The sequence below is a fragment of the Oncorhynchus clarkii genome, chromosome 13 (assembly GCF_045791955.1).
Source record: "Oncorhynchus clarkii lewisi isolate Uvic-CL-2024 chromosome 13, UVic_Ocla_1.0, whole genome shotgun sequence".
In the NCBI taxonomy this organism is placed as follows: domain Eukaryota; kingdom Metazoa; phylum Chordata; class Actinopteri; order Salmoniformes; family Salmonidae; genus Oncorhynchus; species Oncorhynchus clarkii.
Genome location: NC_092159.1, coordinates 38,215,188 through 38,242,766, shown reverse-complemented (window position 1 = coordinate 38,242,766; position 27,579 = coordinate 38,215,188). Strand labels below are relative to the sequence as shown.

At 44.8% G+C, this 27,579-nt stretch overlaps 1 protein-coding gene across 2 annotated transcripts in view; it reads left to right on the top strand.

Moving 5' to 3' along the window:
- LOC139364649 (C-type mannose receptor 2-like) overlaps positions 1-26,520 on the top strand; it is a 43,896-nt gene extending 17,376 nt beyond the window's left edge. For both annotated transcript variants that reach the window (XM_071101577.1, XM_071101578.1), the window contains 20 exons: positions 1,198-1,313; positions 1,426-1,574; positions 1,911-2,131; positions 3,214-3,359; positions 5,444-5,540; positions 5,804-5,933; positions 11,732-11,764; positions 11,886-12,052; positions 12,413-12,581; positions 12,685-12,827; positions 13,071-13,185; positions 13,593-13,759; positions 13,976-14,084; positions 14,306-14,544; positions 14,765-14,930; positions 15,250-15,399; positions 20,738-20,857; positions 21,222-21,401; positions 21,570-21,593; positions 21,742-26,520. In XM_071101577.1, the coding sequence (XP_070957678.1) occupies positions 1,198-1,313; positions 1,426-1,574; positions 1,911-2,131; positions 3,214-3,359; positions 5,444-5,540; positions 5,804-5,933; positions 11,732-11,764; positions 11,886-12,052; positions 12,413-12,581; positions 12,685-12,827; positions 13,071-13,185; positions 13,593-13,759; positions 13,976-14,084; positions 14,306-14,544; positions 14,765-14,930; positions 15,250-15,399; positions 20,738-20,857; positions 21,222-21,401; positions 21,570-21,593; positions 21,742-21,962 (2,862 nt within the window). In that variant the 3' untranslated portion in view covers positions 21,963-26,520. The remainder of the gene's footprint in view (positions 1-1,197; positions 1,314-1,425; positions 1,575-1,910; positions 2,132-3,213; positions 3,360-5,443; positions 5,541-5,803; positions 5,934-11,731; positions 11,765-11,885; positions 12,053-12,412; positions 12,582-12,684; positions 12,828-13,070; positions 13,186-13,592; positions 13,760-13,975; positions 14,085-14,305; positions 14,545-14,764; positions 14,931-15,249; positions 15,400-20,737; positions 20,858-21,221; positions 21,402-21,569; positions 21,594-21,741) is intronic.
- The last annotated feature ends 1,059 nt before the right edge of the window (positions 26,521-27,579 follow it).

Here is a 27,579-nt window from a genome sequence, read left to right as displayed (position 1 = left end):
TCTCTCTCTCTCTCTCTCTCTCTCTCTCTCTCTCTCTCTCTCTCTCTCTCTCTCTCTCTCTCTCTCTCTCTCTCTCTCTCTCTCTCTCTCTCTCTCTCTCTCTCTCTCTCTCTCTCTCTCTGTCTCTGTGTCTCTCTGTCTGTCTCTCTGCAATTTCACAGACTGTAATTCTCTTCTTATCTTTGACTAGTTTCCCCCGTGGTTGTGTGCTCTCCTCTCCTGCTATATTTCAACCCTCTCCTCCTGTTTAAAGGGTTAAAAACGTTTACTCGGGCAGAGGTATTGCTGTTTGATCCTGATGCTTCAGTAATTTAGTGTTTATGTACTCTCTCCCTCCCTCACTAGACATGATGGATAGCCCAGCTAATGCCTCATGGCAAATGAGTTACTGCTGTTAGCTTGGCTCCTGCTTGGCCAACTTCTCTGTGGAGTTGACTACATTGTGTGATTTTATGTGAGTTAATGCTCACTTTTTTTGTTGTTGAGTTAACTCAACATCTGAAGAGAAAGTGTGAGAAAACCAAGTGACTGACTTAATGGTTCTGCGGTTCTGTCGGAACAATAGGGTCTATATGATCCATAGCTCATTGGCTCATTGGCTCAGGGAACTGTAACACTAGAGAGCCCCAGAGAGTGTGGCATTGTGGGTCATGTGACAGGAGAGAGAGAGAAAGAGAGAGAGAAATAGATAACATGCGCATTTGCCTCTCCAGTATGATTCTCGTATAAAGGAGGGCTGCTCACCAGCTGGAAGTCTTTGAGGTTTCTCTCTCCCTGCCAAGTGCAGTTGTGCAAAAGCCTGAAGTTGGACTGAATCACACAAAGTGACTCTCTCCACCTCTCTCTCTCTCCCTCTCTCGCGTACGCACTCACTTCAACGCACACATTTACACGACTACACACTCAAACCCTTGTGACCTTTTTGTGTGTTGGAGAGAGAGCGAGAGAGAGAGAGCGGTAGAGAGAGAGCGTAGCTCTGAGCCTGGACTTGTTCTGTCCTGCCCCGGTTTTATAAGTAGGGGAAAAAGAATTGCCCTCTCCTTGTTAGCCGTGTGTGGTTTATAGTACTTTATGCCTATACGTTACCATCTCATCTGGTTGTGTTTTCATGCAAGTCTCTGGACGTAGATAGATCTCTTTGGATAGTTGTAATTTCTACGCCTCCTCAACCTTTCACCTCTCTCTCTCTCTCGCCAGGGCTGGAGATGGCACAGTCCGGCCTGCTACTGGGTGGGAGAGGAGCAGGTGACCTTCGAGGAGGGCAAGAAGGCCTGCGCTGGCAGCGGAGCAACCCTCATCACCATCAACAATAGGTACGCACACACACATGCGTACCTGTACATACACTCATGCACACACGGACACAAACACACACACCTAGGGTAACCTCTGACCCCCGAGCCTTTTCCATGTGCGTTGTTGTAGGTTTGAGCAGGCATTTGTCAACAGTCTGGTGTTTGGCCGTTCTGGGGATTCGTTCTGGATAGCCCTGCTTGACCAGAAAAGCCCTGGGAAATTCCGCTGGCTCAGCGGGGATGAAGTGGCCTATACCAACTGGAACAGAGACCAGCCAGGTGGGGACATGGACCTCTGTCTCTCTATCTGTCCACAGAGCTATCATGACGGACATGTTGGTCTTGTACTAGTCTTCAGGGCCCCTGTCTGTGCTGTATGCCATATGCCCAGAGCAAAGTCAAAACTAGATACGGTATAAACACTTATCTCTTGAGTATTCATTGTGGATAAATTGCCAATGACTTAATCAGGTGATTTGTTTGCCGTTTTCAAGACCATCTTTTTGCCATGATCTCTACCATCCCCACTGGTGTGCCAGTCAGTCAGTTACTCCCAGACCCAGACTCATGCAACTACGTAACATGGACCACCCTCTCCCCCCTCTCCTCTGTCAGGAGGAAACATCAAAGGGGGCTGTGTAACCATGGAGACGGGCTACGCCACAGGCCTATGGGAGGTGAAGGACTGTGCGTCGGCCCGGGCCAAGTTCATCTGTAGACTGAACCGGGACACGTCCCTCAGCCCTGAGCCCCCCACCCCGCTCCCCACCCCCAGCCTCACTGGATCCTGCCCCAACGGGTGGAAGACAAACGGCAAGCTGCACCACTGCTACAAGGTATCCTACACCTTTACCACTGCTTGATATTACTACACAGTGAAGAGGCGACTCCAGGATGCTGGCCTTCTAGGTAGAGTTCCTCTGTCCAGTGTCTGTGTTCTTTTGCCCATCTTAATCTTTTATTTTTATTGGCCAGTCTAAGATAAGGCAACTCTGCCTAGAAGGCCAGCATCCCGGAGTTGCCTCTTCACTGTTGACGTTGAGACTGGTGTTCTGCGGGTACTATTTAATGAAGCTGTCATTTGAGGACTTGTGAGGCATTTGTTCCTCAAACTAGACACTGTAAGGTATTTGTCCTCTTGCTCTGTTGTGCACCGGGGCCTCCCACTCTTTCTATTCTGGTTAGGGCCAGTTTGTGCTGTTCTGTGAAGGGATTAGTGCACAGCATTGTACGAGATCTTCAGTTTCTTTGCAATTTCTCGCATGGAATAGCCTTCATTTCTCAGAACAAGAATAGACTGACGAGTTTCAGAAGAAAGTTCTTTGTTTCTGGCCATTTTGAGCCTGCAATCGAACCCACAAATGCCTATGCTCCAGATACGGAACTAGTCTAAAGAAGGCCAGTTTTATTGCTTCTTTAATTAGAACAACAGTTTTCAGCTGTGCTAGCATAATTGCAAAAGGTTTTTCTCATTATCAATTAGCCTTTTAAAATGCTAAACTTGGATTAGCTAACACAACGTGCCATTGGAACACAGGAGTGATGGTTGCTGATAATGGGCCTCTGTATGCCTATGTAGATATTCCATAAAGTATCAGCCGTTTCCAGCTACAAGACATTTACAACATTAACAATGTCTACACTGTATTTCTGATCAATTTGATGTTATTTTAATGGACGAAAAACGTGGTTTTCTTTCAAAAACAAGGACATTTCTAAGTGACCCCAAACTTTTGAATGGTAGTGTATATTTTAAGGATATGTATTAGTTTAGTCAATATAGATACCATTTATTTGCCTCTAACGCCTCTGTGTGTGTGTGTGTTTGTGTGTGTGTGTGTGTGTGTGTGTGTGTATGCGCGTGCCTGCCTGCCTGCCTGCCTGCCTGCCTGCCTGCCTGCATGTGTGTGTCCCCCAGGTGTTCGACTCGGCCCAGATGGACCAGAAGCTGAGCTGGCTGCAGGCCCACCTAGCCTGTCTAAGACACCATGGAGCCAACCTGCTGAGTGTCAGTGGCCCAGAGGAGGAGCACTTCATACTGCAGATACTACATGAAGCCTTTGGGTGGGTGGACACTCCACCTTGATCATGCATGGGTTGTAATGAAAGGTTCTCTATTACAGGGCCTAGACTGGATGGAGGGAGAATGTTGTTCTTATTTGAAAAGGGGATGGGTTTGTAATTTAAAGAGGGAATGTGGATGTAATGATGAGGATGATAATAATAAATATAATAAGAATTTTTGGGGAGTGCTTATATTTGTCCTGTTACACACAGTGTGTAATGGAAATGTGTTTTTTTGCATATCCCAACTCCCCCTGAGATACCGCAGGGAGTGGGTCACGGGCAGGGTCACCATTGTACAGCACCCCTGGAGCAATTAGGGTTAAGTGCCTGGCTCAAGGGCACAGTGACAGATTATACAGTGGGGCAAAAAAGTATTTAGTCAGCCACCAATTGTGCAAGTTCTCCCACTTAAAAAGATGAGAGAGGCCTGTAATTTTCATCATAGGTACACTTGAACTATGACAGACAAAAAGAGGGAAAAAAATCCAGAAAATCACATTGTAGGATTTTTTATGAATTTATTTGCAAATTATGGTGGAAAATAAGTATTTGGTCACCTACAATCAAGCAAGATTTCTGGCTCTCACAGACATGTAACTTCTTCTTTAAGAGGCTCCTCTGTCCTCCACTCGTTACCTGTATTAATGGCACCTGTTTGAACTTGTTATCAGTATAAAAGACACCTGTCCACAACCTCAAACAGTCACACTCCAAACTCCACTATGGCCAAGACCAAAGAGCTGTCAAAGGACACCAGAAACAAAATTGTAGACCTGCACCAGGCTGGGAAGACTGAATCTGCAATAGGTAAGCAGCTTGGTTTGAAGAAATCAACTGTTGGAGCAATTATTAGGAAATGGAAGACATACAAGACCACTGATAATCTCCCTCGATCTGGGTCTCCACGCAAGATCTCACCCCGTGGGGTCAAAATGATCACAAGAACGGTGAGCAAAAATCCCAGAACCACACCACACTAGGACCTAGTGAATGACCTGCAGAGAGCTGGGACCAAAGTAACAAAGCCTACCATCAGTAACACACTACGCCGCCAGGGACTCAAATCCTGCAGTCCCAGACGTGTCCCCCTGCTTAAACCAGTACATGTCCAGGCCCGTCTGAAGTTTGCTAGAGAGCATTTGGATGATCCAGAAGAAAATTGGGAGAATGTCATATGGTCAGATGAAACCAAAATATAACTTTTTGGTAAAAACTAAACTCATCGTGTTTGGAGGACAAAGAATGCCTACTGTGAAGCATGGGGTGGAAACATCATGCTTTGGGGCTGTTTTTCTGCAAAGGGACCAGGACGACTGATCCGTGTAAAGGAAAGAATGAATGGGGCCATGTATCGTGAGATTTTGAGTGAAAACCTCCTTCCATCAGCAAGAGCATTGAAGATGAAACGTGGCTGGGTCTTTCAGCATGACAATGACACCGCCCGGGCAATGAAGGAGTGGCTTCGTAAGAAGCATTTCAAGGTCCTGGCCTAGCCAGTCTCCAGATCTCAACCCCATAGAAAATCTTTGGAGGGAGTTGAAAGTCTGTGTTGCCCAGCAACAGCCCCAAAACATCAGTGCTCTAGAGGAGATCTGCATGGAGGAATGGGCCAAAATACCAGCAACAGTGTGTGAAAACCTTGTGAAGACTTACAGAAAACATTTGACCTCTGTCATTGCCAACAAAGGGTATATCACAAAGTATTGAGATAAACTTTTGTTATTGACCAAATACTTATTTTCCGCCATAATTTGCAAATAAATTCATTAAAAATCCTACAATGTGATTTTCTGGATTTTTTTCCCTCATTTGTCTGTCATAGTTGAAGTGTACCTATGATGACAATTACAGGCCTCTCTCATCTTTTTAAGTGGGAGAACTTGCACAATTGGTGGCTGACTAAATACTTTTTTGCCCCACTGTATATATATATATTTTATGGTGAAGACTATGATGCTGATGATAGTGATGATGATAGTAATGATGATGATGCTGCTCCTGATGATCATAATGACAAAAATGATGATGCCGACGACTCTGCTCCTGCTGATGATGATGTTGATGATGATGATGGTCCACAGGGAGTCAGAGGACCATGAGCAGCGCTGGTTCTGGATCGGCCTGAACCGCAGGAACCCCATGGACAACGGTAGCTGGAAGTGGAGCGATGGACTGGCCGTGAGTCACAGCATCACCGTCCCGTCATCCAGCCACAGCATTACATCACAGCATGGACCTAATTCGAGCAGCCAAACCACAGCACTATCTATTATTGACCCAGCTTGACACAGCGACCTTGATTTACCGATAGCTACAGCCCAGCTGCAACATCATACAGCCTCTTGCACCATATACGTGTACCTCAAAGCTTAGAGATATAGCTACCTACTTTACAAGCTAATTTTGTAACGTCCTCTAACCCATCTTCCTCTGCATGTCAGTATACGTACCAGAACTTTGGGCGTTACAACTACAACGTCCGTCAGTGTGCAGCAGCAGATCTGGGCACCATGACCTGGCTGGCCATGCGCTGTGACGCTGAACTGGACTGGATCTGCAAGATCCCCAAAGGTAACAGCAAGACAACGGAACCACACATAGACACTGATACAGTCACAAAGGAGTGCTACTGCTGTATACAGACACTATAGAGACACGCTGACACAAGGGGCCCTTGTTGTTGCCTGAAAGCTTTCATTTTGAATATTCAAGTCTGTGTTATGTAGTGCTGAGCGATTAACCCCCCAAAATGTTTATATCGGTTATTAAACAACTAATTGCGCCGTTTCTCTGGAGAGAAATCAAATACTTCAGGAGAGAAATCCAGTCTATAACTATGTGGGATGTTGAAGGGAGTTGTAGTTTTCATTAAGCAAATATGTGACCGACCGGCTCGATTCGGTCTTATGTGGCAACATTTGAAATGGTGTTTTTTACATTGGATAAAAGTAGAGACTCGGAGCTAGAACATTTGATGTCTTACACTACAGTCAGTGCTTAATTTGTAACTCGGGAGGTTCTGGAACAAAAGGGAGCACGAGAGGGGGGTTGATGAGTTCTGAGGTAACTTTATAGTAAAGCACTGCATGCATATCATTGCATTTGCGTAGTGACATAGAGCAGTAGAGTAGAGGCACTTACACAAGTTGCACACATTGGGGAACATTTTTGTAGCCTAGGGTCGGGGAAGAACGTGGCCTTTTATAAACACATTTCATGCAATTCTAAGTGACTGGAGACGTTGGCAGAATATTTTTAATACAGCACAAATGTGAATCTGAGATCAATAAAAACAACCTAGGCCTAGGTGTGTGGAGGCGCATGTTGTAGGCTACAATATGAGGAGGAAATTATAGTCCTAAAAATACCAGTTTCACTGGCTCACCCAATGACATGCAGCTCACTCGCTGGTGATGGCCGATGCGTTCGTGCCAAAAGCCTCTCTCTCTCGCTTGTTTTACTTTGTAAAACAATATTTGGAAGTTGATAAATATGTTGGTAGCCTGCAACACAGTCTTCTCTTTTCAGCAGGAGCCATTTGCTTTCCAACCTCTGTTTTCTCTCGATTGTATTTGTCTGTTTTGTCTGCATGCTGCTTGTTCACTGATAAATTTGCCACGCGTTCACGACCGTAGGCTATTCTTTGTTATTGGGCAACAATCCACAAGAAGCTATTGATCCTTCTCATGGTGTAGTAGGCTATTCGGAATGATTTCATTTATTTATGAACTGACAGCAGTAATTCTAGAACCATTCTATAAGGAAATAAATGATGGAAGTGCAAGGCTTGAGAGATGAGAGTTGCAGGCTCATGTCTATCAGAGCAGAGAGGGAGAGAGAAAATAGAAAGTGAATCTCATCCTAGTTATGTAAGAGATACAGGCATGCTTCTCACACAGCCACCACCCGTTCGTCTCACACATAGAGTAGGTTACAATGTTGCACCACGTTCTTTTGTGGGGGCTGGAGAATTAACGAAGGGGCAACTCGAATGAACTTTGATCGCTTTTATTCAAATTTTTACATTGACATTTTTTACCGTATAAGGACAAATTGGTTCGGGATCAAAATAGTCCAAAACAGCGAGGTCCCGGATCCTGTTCCAGCAGAATCCGGCTCAAATTAAGCACTGGCTACAGTTGAGGAACAATGGAAAAGTAATTCTGCTTTGGAAGTTGATAACCTTGTAACACCACTTTTGAGAAACTGTCCCTTGAAGGTTTTGGCACACCTACAGGAGAGCTCTTCTTTATCTACACACATTCAGCATTGTTCACACCCTCTTAAGCCTTAGCCCCACCCATCTCTTTAAGGATTCACATGTGAGGCCATCTGCTAAACAGAGTGAGTACGGTAGTGCACTAAACAACCAAAGATTTCAAGACTAACGGCTGGTTGATACTACTGCTATCGACATGTCCGTAGACAGTTGTTGCAGTGACATCAAGAATATTCTACCGAACACAAAAATGAGCAGCCTGCTGGTCTAAAATAGCATAAATTGTCTATTTTAACACCAATAAACCCATCTGTTTAAAAATGAATTTAGTATATGTCAATCTAGCAAACCAGGCAACCAAAAGCAACTTTCTAGGTTGTTAGCTAGCTAGCTAATGTTAAGTTAGCTAGCTAGCCAGTTCAAATAATGACCATATCATATAGCTGACAACGTTAGTTAATTTGTATTCATTATTACAGGAAAATAACTAAAAACAAGATCATTATTTACAAGTTAATGGCGAGCTAATGACAGAAAATAGCTTACGGTCACAAATAAAAGCAGGACATTTTACCTGAGAATTTTTGAACTTTGACACTGTCTTGTTGGCCTAGCATTATATACTCATTTGACATTGGTGCAGGTCATGTTGTTCTCACATTACCGTTTCTGGTAAACACACACTATAATAAAACAAATCTATGTTTATTTGTTACATGCACAGGATACAGAAAGTGTAAATGGTACAGTGAAATGGTTATTTGTATTGTTGAGTAGAAATGTAGCTAGCTAGCTAAATAAAGAACCATAATCCCAACTCATAATGTTACTACCATGCATGAATCTCCAGGTAGCGAACGCTAAACAACTAGGTTCAAAGATAGCTAGCTAGTTCACATTAGGCTATATAACTAGCAATGCAAATGGCTCTGAGATACAAATAATATTACTACACAGATCATACACGTATTGTTAGCTAGTGAGCCATCCAGCTAATGCTAGCTAGCTAGCTAACAGTGCGCTTCAACTTGCAATGAAAACAACTTTATGACAAAATTAGAGAAACGTATAATATCTGAAAATGTAGCAAGCTAGACTCTCTTATCCGTTATACATGGATGAACGCTTCTCCCTCCCTGTTACAGATGCCATGGTTGTCCTTAGTTTGAAGATGTAATCCAGAGACAGGTGTTTTATACAACAGCCGTCTGTATCCCTTTTTGACTCCCTCCGCATATTTGAACGGCAGAATTTTCTCCATCTCCTTAGCTATCAAACTCTGCTTCCGCCGGACATTCCACTGATTTTAAAACTCACTTCATCTTGAAAGTGGCGAGCATTAGCAACACTTTTGCAGTTTTTCGCGATATCTTTCAAAAAAGCTGCGTTAAAAAGGATTACCTACACATACTCAGCAGCTCATGTTATACAGTCATGGCCAAAAGTTTTGAGAATGACACAAATATTAATTTTCACAAAGTCTGGTGCCTCAGTTTGTTTGTATGATGGCAATTTGCATATACTCCAGAATGTTATGAAGAGTGATCAGATGAATTGCAATTAATTGCAAAGTCCCTCTTTGCCATGCAACTGAACTGAATCCCCCCAAAACATTTCCACTGCATTTCAGCCCTGACACAAAAGGACCAGCAGACATTATGCCAGTGATTCTCTCGTTAACACAGGTGTGAGTGTTGACGAGGACAAGGCTGATTGAGTCATGCTGATTGAGTTTCTTATAACAGACTGGAAGCTTCAAAAGGAGGGTGGTGCTTGGAATCATTGTTCTTCCTCTGTCAATCATGGTTACCTGCAAGGAAACACGTGCTGTCATCATTGCTTTGCACAAATAGGGCTTCACAGGCAAGGATATTGCTGCCAGTAAGATTACACCTAAATCAACCATTTATCGGATCATCAAGAACTTCAAGGAGAGCGGTTCAATTGTTGTGAAAATGTCTTCAGGGCGCCAAGGAAGTCCAGCAAGCACCAGGACCGTCTCCTAAATTTGATTCAGCTGCGGGATCGGGGCACCACCAGAACAGAGCTTGCTCAGGAATGGCAGCAGGCGGGTGTGAGTGTATCTGCATGCACAGTGAGGCAAAGACTTTTGGAGGATGGCCTTGTGTCACGAAGGGCAGCAAAGAAGCCACTTCTCTCCAGGAAAAACATCAGGGAAAGACTGATATTCTGCAAAAAGTACAGGGATTAGACTGCTGAGGACTGGAGTAGTCATTTTCTCTGATGAATCCCCTTTCCGATTGTTTGGGGCATCCGGAAAAAAGCTTGTCCAGAGAAGACAAGGTGAGCGCTACCATCAGTCCTGTGTCATGCCAACAGTAAAGCATCCTGAAACCATTCATGTGTGGAGTTGCTTCTCAGCCAAGAGAGTGGGCTCACTCACCATTTTTCCTAAGAACACAGCCATGAATAAAGAATGGTACCAACACATCCTCCGAGGCAACAATGCCTTTTCCAGCATTATGGAGCACCTTGCCATAAGGCAAAAGTGATAACTAAGTGGCTTGGGGAACAAAACATCGATATTTTGGGTCAATGGCCAGGAAACTCCCCAGACCTTAATCCCATTGAGAACTTGTGGTCAATCCTCAAGAGGCTGGTGGACAAACAAAACCCCACAAATTCTGACAAACTCCAAGCATTGATTATGCACATAATGGTTCACATGTTCCAGAAGGCATTTCTGCTAAAAAACGCCTTTTGATAAAGAAATGTATGTTTACGTTCAAATGTCTCTCCTGTGAAGTAGTGACGCGCAACATTCGCCTAGTTTCCTGAAATGAGATGTTGTGGAAAATCTTACACAGGGACACTCAAAGTCAATTTGAAATGAATCGTTGTTTATTGACACTGTGCTGGAGATGTTCCAACAAACCTAATGCACCATAGTGAATGTCTGTCAGAAGCTCTGCTGGGGCAGGTCCCAGCAGTTGTCTTATATATGGCTTTACACAGACAAGTTATATTTGCATGATTTAGCATAATTCATTCATCATTACCGTTTTGTTTCATTCATTCGACCGACCAATACTGGTTCATAACATGTGACATACCAACACCTCACAAGGCTTCTTCTCTCTAAGCTGAGACCTTGAAACTAAGATATCTTTCATTCTCAAAACAAAGGTCTGGTCGTACAGCCTAATTGCAGCTATTGATAGTGAAGATTCGTTCAGTCAGTCACTTGCATGAACACAGACATTAGTTTACAGAAAAGCACAAACATGCAACATAGAAATTGGTAGATGCAATAGCACAAGTATAACATTTCCATCACAGAGTCACATATTCAACCTAGTTCAGCACAAAAAAACGTGGTAATTAACTACAAGGAACATAATCCACTGCGCCAGTTTTTTCTGACTCGGACAAAGACAGGATCAGAGAAGAAGAGGCAAAGCGAGAGGTTTCACCCTCGGTCCAAAATAAGCCCAAAATATAGACAATTCCTTCGACCTCATGGCTTGGTTTTTGCTCGGACAAGCACTGTCAACTGTGGGACCTTATATAGACAGGTGTGTGCCTTTACAAATCATGTCCAAACAATTGAATTTACCATAGGTGGTCTCCAATCAAGTTGTAGAAACATCTCAAGGATGATCAATGGAAACAGGATGCACTTGAGCTCAATTTCGAGTCTCATCGCAAAGAGTCTGAATACTTATGTAAATAAGGTATTTCTGTATTTCTTAAACCTGTTTCGTTTTGTCATTATGGGGTATTGTGTGTAGATTGATGAGGAAACACATGTATTTAATCTATTGTAGAATAAGGCTGTAACATAACAAAATGTGGATAAAGTCAAGGGGTCTGAATACTTTCATTGTCTACCCAATGTGGACCTGACAAGACAATGGAATATTTTCAATGTTTTGGCAATTGAATGTTCACAATTTATGGTTTTGGAATTTCCATTAAAACACTCTAAAATAATTGTAATGTCATTCATTATTTCATAATGCATTTAATCTTTTAAAAAATGACCGAAACTGAAATCGAAAACAGTAATTATTTATTAATAATCTACCCAAAACCGAAACGACCTCAAAAAACACTAATCACTCAGCACTAGTGTTATGCATTTGTTCTGAATTATGAATTCAGACCACTTTTTGTTCTGTGTTTCCAGGAAATGTTGATAAGGATCCAAACCCCACTGAAGGTCAGTTTAAAAACCACACTCCTCTCATTGTCTCTGTTATTTTTTTATAGTCTTCCGTCAAAACCCACTAGCACCAACTTCTCTTTTCTTTCTCCTATTTCTCTTCATCCTCCCCCCCCAGCCCCCACTGCCAGTGAGTGGGTGGGCTTCCAGGAGGCAGAGTATAAGTTCTTCGACCACCGGTCTACATGGGACCAAGCCCAGAGGATCTGCTCCTGGTTCGGTGCTTCTCTGGCTTCCATCCACTCTTCTGCGGAGGAGGTTTTCCTTGCCAACACACTGCACAAGGTACCACACACAAGCTTTTATGAAAACGTTACAACAACTTTATCACCCTTCATAAAGTAACACGTCCCCTGCTGAGAAGGAGGCCTTCCTGGTTGACATAGTGCACAAGGTGCGCCACATAACCTTTATAAACCTTCGTAAAAAAAAAAAGTTATAACCCTTTTATAGCTACTTCATGTTCATGAAGAACGTGACAGAAATGAAACATCCACGCGGGCACTTTCATAACTCTACAAAAGGTACCAGCCACCATGTGTTGTTTTATCCAAGCCAATAGTCTTTGCTGTACTGTACATCGCTGCATGTCACTGGAGGTCAAGTGTGTATGGCTAGAGGTCGCGTGTGTTTTCTCACCCGCAGATGACCAAGGTAGAGGGGGACCACTGGTGGGTGGGGCTTCATACGTATGAGAACGATGGCCGTTTCCACTGGTCAGACCACTCTGTGCTCAACTATGTGTCCTGGGCTCTCAACAGGCCACACCCACTCAGCCGCGACCGCAAGTGTGTCCACATGTCAGTCAGCAAAGGTGAGGATTGTGGGATGCTGTAATGTTTGTCCCGTAAATAGCATATATTTAAAAAAAATAATTTATAACAATATTTAATATTTAATTCTAAAACGTTCTACAGCGGAGTGGGCAGATCAGAAATGCCACTCAGACTTGCCCTACATCTGTAAGAGAGTGAATGTCACAGGCACTATCCCACCCACACCCTCCACCCCCCTGCCCCCCGCGGGCTGCCCCGATGGCTGGGGCCCCTTCCTACACAAGGTAGGGTTATGGGTTATGTAGTTTCTACTGTGCTGACAAAGATGTGACAGTTATATGAATGTGACATTACGGTGTTATGTTTTGATTTGCTCTCCCGTTTTAGCCTCTCAGTTGTTATCAGATCTCACGTTAGATCTCAAACAGACCTCTCACCCGAGGTACCGGTTTCTCCTGGGTTATGTTACGTGTGAAAGCATGATGGTCCTTCCTGACCTGACCTCTGACCTTCCTGTGTGTGTGTAGTGTTATAAGGTGTTTGGTCATGAGGAGAGCCGGAGAGCCACATGGTCAGGAGCCAGGCTCATGTGTGAGTCACAGGGAGGAGCCTTGGCTGTGGTGCCCAATCACGTGGAGCAAGGTAGTTTAATACTCAACTGACACACGCACGCACTCACACACGGGCACACAAGCAAACAAACACACGCACGGTTTCACATACCCACACAAGGGCAAACACACACATACACCATCCAGTAACATCAGTGGTTCCCAAACTGTCAGGCTGTCGGCAGAGGGGGGGCGGAGTGGTAGGGGGAGATGAACATACACGAAAACATACTTTTTGAGGAACTCAGTCGGGCTTTCAACTTACTCTTGAACGTTTTGAAATTGGGAAGTGCTTCATCAGTTCCTCTTGTCATGTCAGTCATTGCAGACCTTAGAGAACTTTTTGTAACTTGTCCCAGGTCCCCAATGATGAAAGAGGGGCATGATTGAAAACGTTTGGGAAGCACTGAATAACATCATGCATGCTGTCTCCCACAGCGTTTGTCACCACTCTGCTGTCCAACGTGAGTTTTGACCTGTGGGTGGGGCTCACGTCTGACTCTAAAGGCCACTTCCAGTGGGCTCGTCCTGGACTCCTCAGCTACACCAACTGGGCCTCTGGAGAACCCCTGGACAACAGTGGACCACTCCACAACAAGAGTCCGGTACATACCACCCTGGTCTAATCTTTTTCTGTATTAATCCAGTCTTTGGTGGCATCCCAAATGGCACCCTATTCCCCACATAGTGCACTACTTCAGAACCAGGGTACTAGTCAAAAGTAGTTCACTATATATGTAATATGGTGCCATTTGGGACGCATATTTGGTCCGTGGGTTCAGTCTTTGTCATGTCCATTGTTCGTCATTGTCACCTGACAGGGCAACTGTGTGGTGATGATCCATGGGAACCCAGCTAAAAATACTGGCATGTGGGCATCCCGGGCCTGTGAGATGGAGAAACATGGCTACATCTGCCAGAAGAAACAAGGTACAGGACATGTTACAACTCCAAACGGCACAGCCACTCGCAATTCAACAGTGCATAACATAACTAACCAGTGAATTATGTAACAGACAAGCATTCCTGTGTGAATCTATTACATAGTACTGTACTTACTGAAAAACATACCTGATATATGAAACAGTTGTGTTTATATCAGTCATCAGAATCAGTTTCCTTTATATACTGATTTAACTTTGTCTCCTTAGACCCAGCTCTGCCCCCTGGCGCTGCCCTCCTGCCCTCCTCCCTGTCCGGAGCCCTGGACCTGGGTGGGGTGTCGTACCGCATAGTGAGGAAGCGCCTGGACTGGATGGGGGCGCTGCATGTGTGCGAGTCTCTGAACGGGACGTTGGCTTCAGTGAGAGACCCCTACCAACAGGCTTACCTCACCCTGCTGATGAACAGCCTACACCTCCCAGCATGGATAGGCCTTTACAACTATGGGGTAAGGCCCTGGTCATGACAAGCTGGGAGGAGTAATGCACATCTACGAGATCCTTAATTGGTTTGTTTTGATACAACAACATGGTAACATGTAGGGGGAGATAATTGTATCACTACAAATCAATACTACATTGATATAATCAGATCTTCAAAGATTGATTTAACTAGATTGACCTATGAGGTAAGATTTAGGATTAACTCCTCCTCTGTTCCACACTCAGGGACGGCACTTCAGCTGGTTGGGCGAGGAGGACCTGATTTACACTGCCTGGCGGGATGGGGAGCCTAATACACTGTCTGGATGTGGTCACATGACCACGGTGGGGCAGTGGACTATGACCCCCTGTGACGCTAAACTGGATGCTGTCATCTGTCAGATTAATACAGGTGTGTGTGTGTGTGCATCTGTGTGTGTGTGCATGTGTGTGTGTGTGCCCTAATACAGTATATGAACATGTGTGTATATAGTGTGTAAGCCCTGTCCTCCTCTCTCTCTCTCTCTCTCTCTCTCTCTCTCTCTCTCTCTCTCTCTCTCTCTCTCTCTCTCTCTCTCTCTCTCTCTCTCTCTCTCTCTCTCTCTCTCTCTCTCTCTCTCTCTCTCTCTCTCTCTCTCTCTCTCTCTCTCTCTCTCTCTCTCTCTCTCTCTCTCTCTCTCTCTCTCTCTCTCTCTCTTTCTCTCTCTCTCCCCCACACACACACACACCAGAGGAGGCTTTGGTGCACAAGTGGAGTTTCCCAGGACAGTGCCCTCACTCTCTGGGCGACTGGGCCTGGGTGCCTTTCAGGAACCACTGCTACTCCTTCAACCTGCAGAGCCTCCGGCTGCAGACCGACGCCCACTCCTCCTGCAGGAAGGGTAAGGAGGACACTCTGTCAACTGCCAATCACACAGTCCAGATACGCCCTTAGTCAGCCAGACACTCCTTAGTCTCTATACATGCACATTGAGTGTGTCCCAAATGGCACCCTTTTCCGTATGTAGTACACTACTTTTGACCAGAACCCTATAGAGAATAGGGTGCCGTTTTGGACGCACAACAGTGGATTCCGTGACGTGGTTCGACTTTAAGCAGCAAGGACCACTATTTCTTGTCTTGAAATCCCGCTTAACTGACAGGTTAAAGTCTGCTTGAAAGCTGCTAGCCATCAAGCTAACAGAGTTAGTCCCAGATTAGTTTTCCAATGGGGCCCTTTTGTTCGGAGAAGTGAATGAACGGTGCCAGCCCTGTAGGAGCTGCTGAGGATTATAGGCTTGAGGTGGCTTCCTTGATTACGCAGGTCGCCAGCCTACGGACAAAACTAGAGAAAACGGAATATTTACCTTGCCGGTGGCTGGACGGCGTTCGGCCTTGTTGGATGCATCTCCGCCTTGTCGTTTGTTGTTATCCGACTGGCCGGTGTTGCCAGGAGTTCTTCACCAGGGGAGCAATCTCCTGCCTCCCCTCCCCCTTCTGATAGCGGAGTCGAAGGAGCACAGCAAGAGGAGCATGGCAATCAACGATGGTCGCATGTCTCGAGCCGTGGAACCAAAGACAACGGCCTCCCGTAAAGCAGTCTACACTCCCAACGAGAGGCCCGGAGCGAATTAAAATCAACAAATAGTTTATCTGTCCTGGAGTCTGAACTTCCTGCACCTTGGTCGCTGGGGGTACCTGTGTCTGCAGCCGCTGTGCCTACTCCTACTCCTTCCCCTACGATTTCGAAGTTGACCCCTGCAACCTTCTGTCCCTGCTCTGGATTGCTGCTTATTTTCAGAGCCACATTCCTGTGAAGATTAGAGAGGACATAATGTTGAATACTGTTGAAGTAATATAGGTACAGGCTCATCTGCCCCACCTAAAGACCATTCTTGTGGGAAGCTGCTATAGACCACTAAGTGCCAACAGTCAGTATCTGGATAACGGCTGAAATGCTTGATAATGTATGTGATATCAACAGAGGTATATTTTCTGGGTGATTTAAATATTGACTGGCTTCTTGACTGCCCACTCAAGAAAAAGCTTCAAACTGTAACCAGGTTCAGGTTATCAGTCAACCTACCAGGATAGAATGAAATCATCAACATGTATTGATCACATCTTTACTAATGCTGCAGAAATGTGCTTGAAAGTAGTATTCAAATCCATAGGATGTAGTGATCACAATATAGTAGCCATATCTAGGTAAACCAAAGTTCCAAAGGCCGGGCCCTAATGTAGTGTATAAGAGGTCATACAATAACTTTTGTAGTGATTCTTGTGTTGTTGATGTAAATAATATTTGTTGGTCCATGGTGTGTAATGAGGAACAAACAGACGTTGCACTTGATACATTTCTGAAATTGCTTATCCCAGTTACTAATAAGCATGCACCCATTAAGAAAACGACTGTAAAAACTGTTAAATCCCCGTGGATTGATGAGGATTTGAAAAATTGTATGGTTGAAGAGGGATGAGGCAAAAGGAAGGCAAATAAGTCTGGCTGCACAACCGATTGGCAAACGTCCTGCAAATTGAGAAATCATGTGACTAAACTGAATAAAAAGAAGAAACTACACTATGAAACAAAGATAAATGACATAACGAATTATAGTAAATTGCTTTGGAGCACCTTCAATTACATTTTTGGAAAAAGGGCAAACTCAGCTCCATCATTTATTGAATCAGATGGCTCATTCCTCACAAAACGGACTGATATTGCCAACTACTTTAATGATTTTTTTAATTGGCAAGATTAGCAAACTTAGGCATGACATGCCAGCAACAAACGCTGACACTACACATCCAAGTATATCTGACCAAATTATGAAAGACAAGAATTGTAATTTTGAATTCTGTAAAGTGAGTGTGGAAGAGGTGAAAAAATTATTGTTGTCTATCAACAATGACACGCCGCTTGGATGGAAAATTACTGAGGATAATAGAGGATGATATTGACACTCCCATTTGCCATATCTTCAATTTAAGCCTACTAGAAAGTGTGTGCCCTCAGGCCTGGAGGGAAGCAAAAGTCATTCCGCTACCTAAGAATATCAAAGCCCCCTTTACTGGCTCAAATAGCCGACCAATCAGCCTGTTACCAACCCTTAGTAAACTCCTGGAAAAAATTGTGTTTGACAAGATACAATGCTATTTTACAGTAAACAAACTGACAACAGACTTTCAGCACACTTATAGGGAAGGACATTCAACAAACACAGCACTTACACAAATTACTGATGAAAAGATTGTGGGGGCTGTTTTGTTAGACTTCAGTGTGCCTTTTGACATTATTGATCATGGTCTGCTGCTGGAAAAACGTATGTGTTATGGCTTTACATCCCCTGCTATAATGTGGATAAAGAGTTACCTGTCTAACAGAACACAGAGGGTGTTATTTAATGGAAGCCTCTCCCACATAATCCAAGTAGAATCAGGAATTCCCCAGGGCAGCTGTCTAGGCCCCTTTTTTCAATCTTTACTAACATGCCACTGGCTTTTAAGTAAAGCCAGTGTGTGTGTTTGTATACGGATGACTCAACACTATACACGTCAGCTACTACAGCGGCTGAAATGACTGCAACACTTAAGAGCTGCAATTAGTTTCAGAATGGGTGGGAAGGAATAAGTTAGTCCTAAATATTTAAATAACTATAAGCATTGTATTTGGGACAGATCATTCACTAAACCCTAAACCTCAACTAAAACTTGTAATAAATAATGTGGAAATTGCACGTTGAGGTGACTAAACTGCTTGGAGAAACCCTGGATTGTAAACTGTCATGGTCAAAACATTTTTTACAACAGTAGCTACGATTTGGAGAAGTCTGTCAATAATAAACCGTTGCTCTACCTTAACAGCACTATCAACAAGGCAGGTCCTACAGACTCTAGTTTTGTCGCACGTTGACTACTGTTCAGTCATGTGGTCAGGTGCCGCAAAGAGGGACTTAGGAAAATTGCAATTGGCTCAGAACAGGGCAGCACAACTGGTCCTTGGATATGCATGTCAATCTCTCCTGGCGCAAAGTGGAAGAGAGATTGACTTCATCACTACTTGCATTTGAGAGAGGTATTGACATGTTAAAACGTAACGATATGCGCGGAGAGTCAGGAAGCAAGTTCAGGGAGTGAATACATTTAATTAATTAACAAAACAAGAAACAAACAGCGCACCGACATGAAACAGCAACAATGACGACCGGGGAAGAAACCAAAGAGAGTGAAATATATAGGGCAGGTGATCAAGGAGGTGATGGAGTCCAGGTGAGTGTCATTATGCTCGTAACGCTGGTGACAGGTGTGCACCCTAACGAGCAGCCTGGTGACCTAGAGGCCGGGGGGGAGCACACGTGACAGGACCCCCTCCCCGACGTGCGGCGCTAGCCGCAGGACGCCGACCAAGATAACAATCCCGGGGATCAGGAGCGGAACGGTCACCTCTGCTAAGGCGCGGGAACCTGACGATCTGGCTGAGGCACGGGAGCATGACGACCTAGAGCGCTGGAGAGAGAGCATACGTAACAGTACCCTCGCGTTCGGCTCCGACCGCAGGATGCCAACGGAAGGGATGATCCCGGGGATCCGGAGCGGACCGGTCGCCTCCGGCTCAGCGCAGAAACCTGGCGAACCGGCTGAGACCTCCCGGTTGCCTCGGTTGAGGTACAGGAACCTGTTCACCCAGCTTAGGCAGGGGAGGCTATCGAACCCGCTGAGGCATGAGAGCCTACAAACCGGCTGAGGCAGGTAGCTCCGGCTCCAATACCCGAACCCGACATCACCTCCAACACAAAAACAAAACACTCCTTGATGCTTCCCTTTGTTGAGTCGTCATTCTGTAACGATGTACGCTGAGAGTCAGGAAGCAAGTTCAGGGACTGAATACATTTAATAGATAAACTAACAAAACAAGAAACACAAACAGCGCACCGACATGAAACAGCAACAATGACGACCGGGGAAGAAACCAAAGAGAGTGAAATATATAGGGAAGGTGATCAAGGAGGGGATGGAGTCCAGGTGAGTGTCATTATGTGCATAACGCTGGTGACAGGTGGGCGCCCTAACGAGCAGCCTGGTGCCCTATAGTCCAGAGTTGACTGTTTAAACGACTAGCACACAGCTCAGACCTTTTATTTTATTTAATCTTTATTTAACTAGGCAACTAGACAAATTCTTATTTACAATGACAGCCTACCCAGGCCAAACCCTAACCTGGATGACGCTGGGCCAATTGTGCGCCGCCCTATGGGACCAATCACGGCCGGTTGTGATAGAGCCTGGAATCGAGCCAAGGTCTGTAGTGACGCCTCTAGCACTGAGATGCAGTGCCTTAGACCGCTGCGTCACTCGGGAGCCCTGAGACACACATGCACACCCCACAAGACATACCACCAGAGGTCTCTTCACACTCTTCACAGAACAGACTATGGGAGGCGCACAGTACTTCATAGAGCCATGACTACATGGAACTCTATTCCACATCAGGTAACTGATGCAAGCAGTAGAATCAGATTTAAAATACAGATAAAAAATACACCTTATGGAACAGCGGGACTGTGAAGCAACACAAACATAGGCACAGACACATGCATATACTCAGATGATAACATGTGCACTATACACACACATACACATGGATTTTGTGTTGTAGATATGTGGTTGTGGAGTAGGGGCCTGAGGGCACACACTTATTAGTGTGTTGTGAAATCTGTTATGAATGTCTTGTCATGTTTTTTAAATTGTATAACTGCCTTAATTTTGCCGGACCCCAGGAAGAGTAGCTGTTTCCTTGGCAGCCGCTAATGGGGATCCATAATAAATACAAATACCGTCTCTATATATAGCTAATGGGGATCCATAATAACTACAAACAGTCTCTATATGTGACACTTTACATGCACATTGTGACACTAAAAGATCACAGAGTACATTACAGCTCTTTCCACTCAATCGCTGTAGTCACGGAGAGAGCTTTCAGCGCTCAGCAGCACTGACGTCAATGACCAAATACGTCAATAAGTCTAAATTAGCAGTGATTCATTGAGCTGTAATTGAAATGCACTCGATTTATTATCTCATGATTTCCCACTTTCATTTTCCTTATCATCCCTCTCTTTCCTTGTTTCACACCTCCCTCTGTCTGTCAACTCCTCTCTGACCGCATTTAATTATCTCAATATGGTTATCTGATCTTCTCGCTCTCTCTCTCTCTATACCCCCCTCTCTCCCCTCCAGTGGGTGGCCAGCTGCTGTCGGTCCTGGATGAAACAGAGAATGGCTTTGTGTGGGAGCACATCCAGGGCTACCAGGAGCAGGCCCACGGAGCCTGGCTGGGTATGACCTTTAACTCCAAAGGTAAGGAACTCCTCAGAATGTACACAGTGAAAAGTATACACAGATGGTTCCAACTGTTAAAAACATGTAAATATCATATACTGCAAGGTCATATAATCTAATGGGTACTGTAAGAAGAGTCATCTATCAGAGTGACATATGCTGTCCATATACTCATTCATATATTACATACATGATTTGTACATGTCAATAAGTCTAAATTAGCAGTGATAGGGTTCTCCAGGGATATTTCAAGGTATTCTTCAGACAGGTGTGTGTGTGTGTGTGTGTGTGTGTGTGTGTGTGTGTGTGTGTGTGTGTGTGTGTGTGTGTGTGTGTGTGTGTGTGTGTGTGTGTGTGTGTTATTCCTGGCGTTGTCCTGCAGGGGGCAGTCTGATGTGGTCAGAGAGTGCAGAGGTGAAGTTCACTAACTGGGAGGTGCAGGGCACCAACTTGAGCACGCTGTTTCCCAACGCCTGCTTCTGGATCCAGAGCAACACAGGCCTTTGGAAACCAGGCTCCTGCAAGAACCACACACACGGAGTCATCTGCAAACGGCAACGCAGTAAGGAAGGCCTCACCCTGTAGCGCAGACAAATAACACTATGGACAACGCCATACGTGTACACAGTGATAGCAAAGATGTATGACCACCTACTGTGTTTCATTTATATCTGCAAACAGCAATCTCTGAGCTGACAACACAACTCGAATGTTATCTTTTCTGTTGCAGGTGCTGAGGCTTTGGCGGTAGTCTGTAAGTATGGATAGGATATCCCATGTTGATTGTTCAAGTCATCAAATGTTAGATTTGTTTAAATCTGTAATGCTAATCTGTAAAAGAAAAAAAAAAAGTCCCTCTTTCTCTCCTTCTCTCTCTCCCCCTCCCTGTCTGTCTGTCTCAGCTGAAGAGGACCACCTGCCCACTCTGATTGTGATCATGGTGACGGGCCTGGCGTTGGTGATCCTCATCACAGGCGTGATCTACCTGTACCGCCGGCGCCAGGCAGGCTCCCGTGGATCTTACGAGGGGGCGCGCTACAGCCGCACCAACTCCAACCCCTCCGAACAGGCCGAGAAGAACATCCTGGTGTCTGACATGGAGCTCAACGAGCAGCCGGAGTAGCACAGCCAACCAGGCCTGGCCCCTCCCCCCGGGGCAGGAGACACCTGGGAGTACCTAATACTGACTGACCCACTGTCTGACTGATACGCATTCTGCTTCTACATTTTATGTCCCTGTTCTGTTTGAAAAGATGCTGAAGATGCTGAAGGTCTGTGCTGTGTCGAGCGCAGCAGATGCCAATCAAATTCCCTTTCAACAGTCATTCTCCAATGGGGTTAATAATATGCAAATTACAATATGAACTGCTTTTCTTAGTAGTATAGCAATAATGTTTCTGATGTCAGTTTCACATTTCATTTCAAACACTTCCTGTTTTTGGTCCCTAAGTCAAAAAGGCAGATGCCAAAAGCCAAAGACTAAGGCTTTGCACCAGTTCTTCCCTCGTCAGGAGACTCAGTATCATCCAGATATCAACACAATTTCCATCGAGACCATGACAGTATTTACCTGAGGTTAACTTCAGGTTTGTTTTGTATATTTCCTTTTGGTTTGTTTTGTGTGTTTTTTTGTCCAGTGCAGCTGTAGTGAATCTGTAGCGAATCCTCCTTCTAATTCTGGCTGTTGTGGTGAAGCTTTTGTTGTTGCCCGACCCCTTCCCTCCCCCCTTCTGTTCTGACTGACACGTCAGCAAAGGCTGGTTGGAAAGCAATACTTACTTCAGTGTGGAAGAGAAGAGGACAGTGATTTTTAGAGTGGTGATTTTAGAGTGATTTTAACGAGTCCCTGGCCTGTTCACCACAACTGCACATACAGTAGGAGAGAGAGAGAGAAATTTGACGTTGATACAGACTGATACTGTCTTTTTTTGTCTTGGTACAGTGTGATGGGGTCGATAAGGGTATGACAGCCATTATATTTCAGTATGTAACATTCTAGAGGGTTTTAGAGGGTTTGTTTTAGCACTTTCTACCACCATCATGAGAAGAGCCAACATTTATTACTTAAAGTAACTGTCCAGTGTTCTATGAAATAGGACCTATAATTAATTACAATATGAGTGAAATAGTTTTCCTTAAAAATGTTAAAAAGCAGCTTTTCTGTGTTGGAATGGTGTGGGCGTACCCCAACAACAGAATGGTGTGGGAGTATATGGGTCATTAAAAATATTCATGCGAGTAGACCGCTGACCGCCAGCACATCCTCCTTAGGAGGATGAAATCATCTTTTTTTTTAAACAGTCTGTTTGAGATACAGGTTTGAGGTGGGTTTTTTAAAGTATTTTTTCTCCAATTCATGCTTTGACCACAAATACGAGTATAGGATAAGTCAACAACATTACTTGGTTATGGGTTAACAGAAGAAAAAAGTGAGATTTTCACTAGACAGTTACTTTTGTTTTTGTTGATCTTGTCTCATCGCTGCAACTCCCCAACGGTCTCAAGAGGAGCGACGGTCAAGTCATGCATCCTCCAAAAGATGACCTGCCAAACCACACTTCTCAACACCCACCCGCCAGCTGCACTCTCCAACTAATTACAGCATGCAGGCACCCAGCCTGCCACAAGAGCACAATGACTCAAATAAAGCCCCCCGGCCAAACCCTCCCCGGACAACGTTGGGCCAATTGTGCGCCGCCCTATGGAACTCCCGGACATGGACAGTTGTGACACAGGCTGGTTTTGAACCTGGGCCTGTCGTGGCAATGCAGTGTCTTAGACCACTGTGCCACTCAGGAGGCCTCTAGACAGTTACTTTAAGCAAAGGACAGTGCATTCACTCCTTTGTTTATGCGTTATTACTAAGGTACTTTTCAATTGTTTTTGTGTTATTTCCTTCCTTTGACTTTTGGATGGGTAACATGGTGTAAAGTATGTGAACGTCTGTGTTAGTCTCATGACTGGTATGGATGGTTAGGTTTCCCATGTTAATGTCTGTGTTTGTTGGTGGTACGATTACACACTGACCTGCAGCCATGGAAAACATACCCTATATATACAAAGTATGTGGACACCCATTCAAATGATTGGATTCAGCTATTTCAGCCACACCCGTTGCTGACCGGTGTATTAAATCAAGCACACAGCCATGCAATCTCCATAGTCAAACATTAGCAGTAGAAGGCTGTTTCTGAAGATCTCAGTGACTTTGATGCCACCTCTCGTCAAATTTCTTCCCTGCTAGAGCTGCCCCGGTCAACTGTAAGTGCTGTTATTGGGAAGTGGAAACGTTTAGGAGCAACAACGGCTCAGCCGCGAAGTGGTAAGCCACACAAGCTCACAGAATGGGGCCGCAGAGTGCTGAAGCGCGTAGGGTGTAGAAATCGTCTGTTGCAACACTCACTACTGAGTACCAAACTGTAACTGTAAGCAACATCAGCACAATAACTGTTTGTCAGGAGCTCCATGAAATGGGTTTCCATGGCCGAGCAGCCACACACAAGCCTAAGATCACCATGCACAATGCCAAGCGTAGGCTGGAGTGGTGTAAAGCTCTCCGACATTGGACTCTGGAGCAGTGGAAATGCATTCTCTGGAGTGATGAATCACGCTTTACCATCTGACAGTCCGATGGACAAATCTGGGCTTTGGTGGACGCCAGCAAAATGCTACCTACCCGAATGCATAGTGCCAACAGTAAAGTTTGGTGGAGAAGGACTAATGGTCTGGGGCTGTTTTTCATGGTTCTGGCTAGGCCCCTTAGCTCCAGTGAAGGGGAATCCTAATGCTTAATGCTTAATGTATTCAATGACATTCTAGATGATTCTGTGCTTCCAACTCTGTGGCAACAGCTTGGGGAAGGCCCTTTCCTGTTTCAACATGACAATGCCCTTGTGCACAAAGCGAGGTCCTCACCTCAACCCCATCGAACAACTTTGGGATGAATTGGAACGCCGACTGCTAGCCAGGCTTAATTGCCCAACATCAGTGCTCGACCTCAATAATGCTCTTGTGGCTGAATGGATGTCCCAACATATAGTGTACAGCCTTCCCAGAAGAGTGGTGGCTGTTATAGCAGCAAAAGGGGGACCAACTCCATATTAATGCCCATGATTTTGGAACGAGATGTTCGATGAACAGGTGTCCACAAACTTTTGGTAATGTCATGGAACTTAGGTCACCTGTAGGTCATTCACTTGAAAGTGACACATCTGACATGAGTCAACATGTACGATACCAGTCAAAAGTTTGGACACACCTACTCATTCCAGGGTTTTTCTTTATTTTTACTATTTTCTACATTGTAGAATAATAGTGAAGACATCAAAACTATGAAATAACATACATGGAATCATGTAGTAACCAAAAAAGTGTTTAAAAAATAAATAATAATATGTGCACACTCTTGGCATTCTCTCAACCAGCTTCACATGGAATGCATTTCCAACAGTCTTGAAGGAGTACCCACATATGCTGATCACTTGTTGGCTGTTTTTCCTTCACTCTGCGGTCCAACTCATCCCAAACCATCTCAATTGGGTTGAGGTCAGGTGATTGTGGAGGCCAGGTCATTTTATGCAGCACCCCATCACTCTCCTTGGTCAAATAGATCTTACACAGCACGGAGGTGTGTTGACCAACAGGACACTTTTTGGTTGTGTATGTGTAATTTCACCGTTTTGATGTCTTGACTATTATTCTACAATGTAGAAAATAGTCATAAAAAAATAAAAAATACCCTTGAATGAGTATGTAGTATTACAGTTCTGGATGTTGTGACAAACTTGTCGTCATTTGTATGTGGTATGTTCCACAAGGTACTAGAGAACCTTACTTAAGGGGTACCCTCTATATCAATGCAAAATACAGCTAGGAAAACCAAAGATCTAGTTTGAAAAGGGAAAGGATCCACCACATACTTAAAATATGTAGAAATAGAAAGATCAACTCATCCATCTTATTTCCCCTTGTCGTGTCTTAACCTTGTGTAGTACGTTATTGGGGGGAGGAAAGTAAGGTTTCTAACAGGTCACAACTAGATTCAATGCAGGGAATCAACCCAAACCCTAACTTCTGGGTTCCCATTTGAATAGGAGGCAAAAACAGATGTTTTCTCCCCCCACATAACATTCCTCTTCCTACAGTTCCCTCCTTCTCATGGCCAGATTTCTGTCCTCCTGATCCGTGGAATTCTTTGGAGACGTTTGAGATAGAAACTCTCGGTGGGCCAGTGAGCCACGCTTCGAAACCAGCTCTTTTCTGCTCTGTAAACCAGACAAATGGGGCTGAGGAGAGATGGGGGGAGGGAAGATGGAAGGAGGGGGGGGGGGGGGATCGTGTGTGTGTGTGCTGTCATCTCCAACTGTGGAATGTTGAGTCGACAAGAAGAACTCAGTGGCAGGTCTGGAACCAATCAGAGCAAAAGGGCTCAGGGCCGAAAGAGAAGGGTGAGAGAATGGGAGAAATGTGTGGGGGGGGGGGGGGGAGAGAATGGAGGGAGAGAAAGAGACTGACAGGCAGGCACAGGCACGTATGGGGAAAGAAAGGATCAGGGAGAGAGGAATGGAGATGAGAGAAGTGAAATGTCATCGGTTCACCCTGCCTCCTAGTGGAGGGTTGCTGTAGCACCCTGCTTCCAAATGACTGCCGAACTGGTTGTAATAAATTTGAGCTGCCTACAAGTTGGAGTTGCCTACAATATGACGATGTATGAGTCTGGCCCTGATGTTCTGCCTTGTCTGGGACTGACTGTGTGACTGTGGTGGGCTTTTAAAATTTGAGTCCCTGTGAAGAAAGGTTCAAGTAAGCACCTGTTTTAATTTTATAAATATTTGTTGTTTTTACATGAAATGAATAAAATATATGTTGGCTAAATGACTGTCGATATAATTATTTCATAAGTTGTTGGTACTTTAGTTACACCATTATTTGCACATTATTGTGGGGGACAAGATGTTTACGGTTGACATATCATGACTGAAATAGTAAGATAAATAGTGGTGATGTTGAAGAACCCCCACCAGAGGGCAGAACTTGCTCACAGTAACAGTTTGACTGTGTTTCCAAATGAGTTCCTCACTTTCCAGGTCTGATGCTTCATATTCTCTCTCTCTCTCTCTGTCTTTGTCTTTCTCTCTCTCTCTCTCTCTCTCTCTCTCTCTCTCTCTCTCTCTCTCCACCCCATACATATCTACTGTATGTGCATGTTTCTGTGTGCTTGAATGTCTGGGGCTCTGTCTCCATCCAGTCTGTTCAGACTCTCAGTTCAGGCTGTGATCCTGATCTGCCACACCTCATTGGAGGAGAATGGACCGAGGACCTCTACCTTTGCTCTGGCAGGGACTCCTTCTGCCTGGCTTGGCAGGCACCAATAGCTTGTCTATGTTGCGGCTGATCTGGCAGCGAGGCATTGTGGCTGGCTTCCCCTAGCTGTAGCTGGAGCACTAATGTCACGCCCTGATCTGTTTCGCCTGTCCTTGTGCTTGTCTCCACCTCCCTCCAGGTGTCACCCATCTTCCCCACTTATCCTCTGGGTATTTATACCTGTGTTTCCTGTCTAGTTGTGCCAGTTTGTCTTGTTTACCAGTGTTTGTCCTGTCAGCACCTGTCTTTTCCCAGGCTCTCTTTTCTCGTCCTCCTGGTTTTTAACCCTTGCCAGTCCTGACACTGTACCCGCTCGACTGACCACTTTGGCTGTCCCTGAGCCTGCGGTCCTGTACCTTTGCTCCTACTCTGGATTA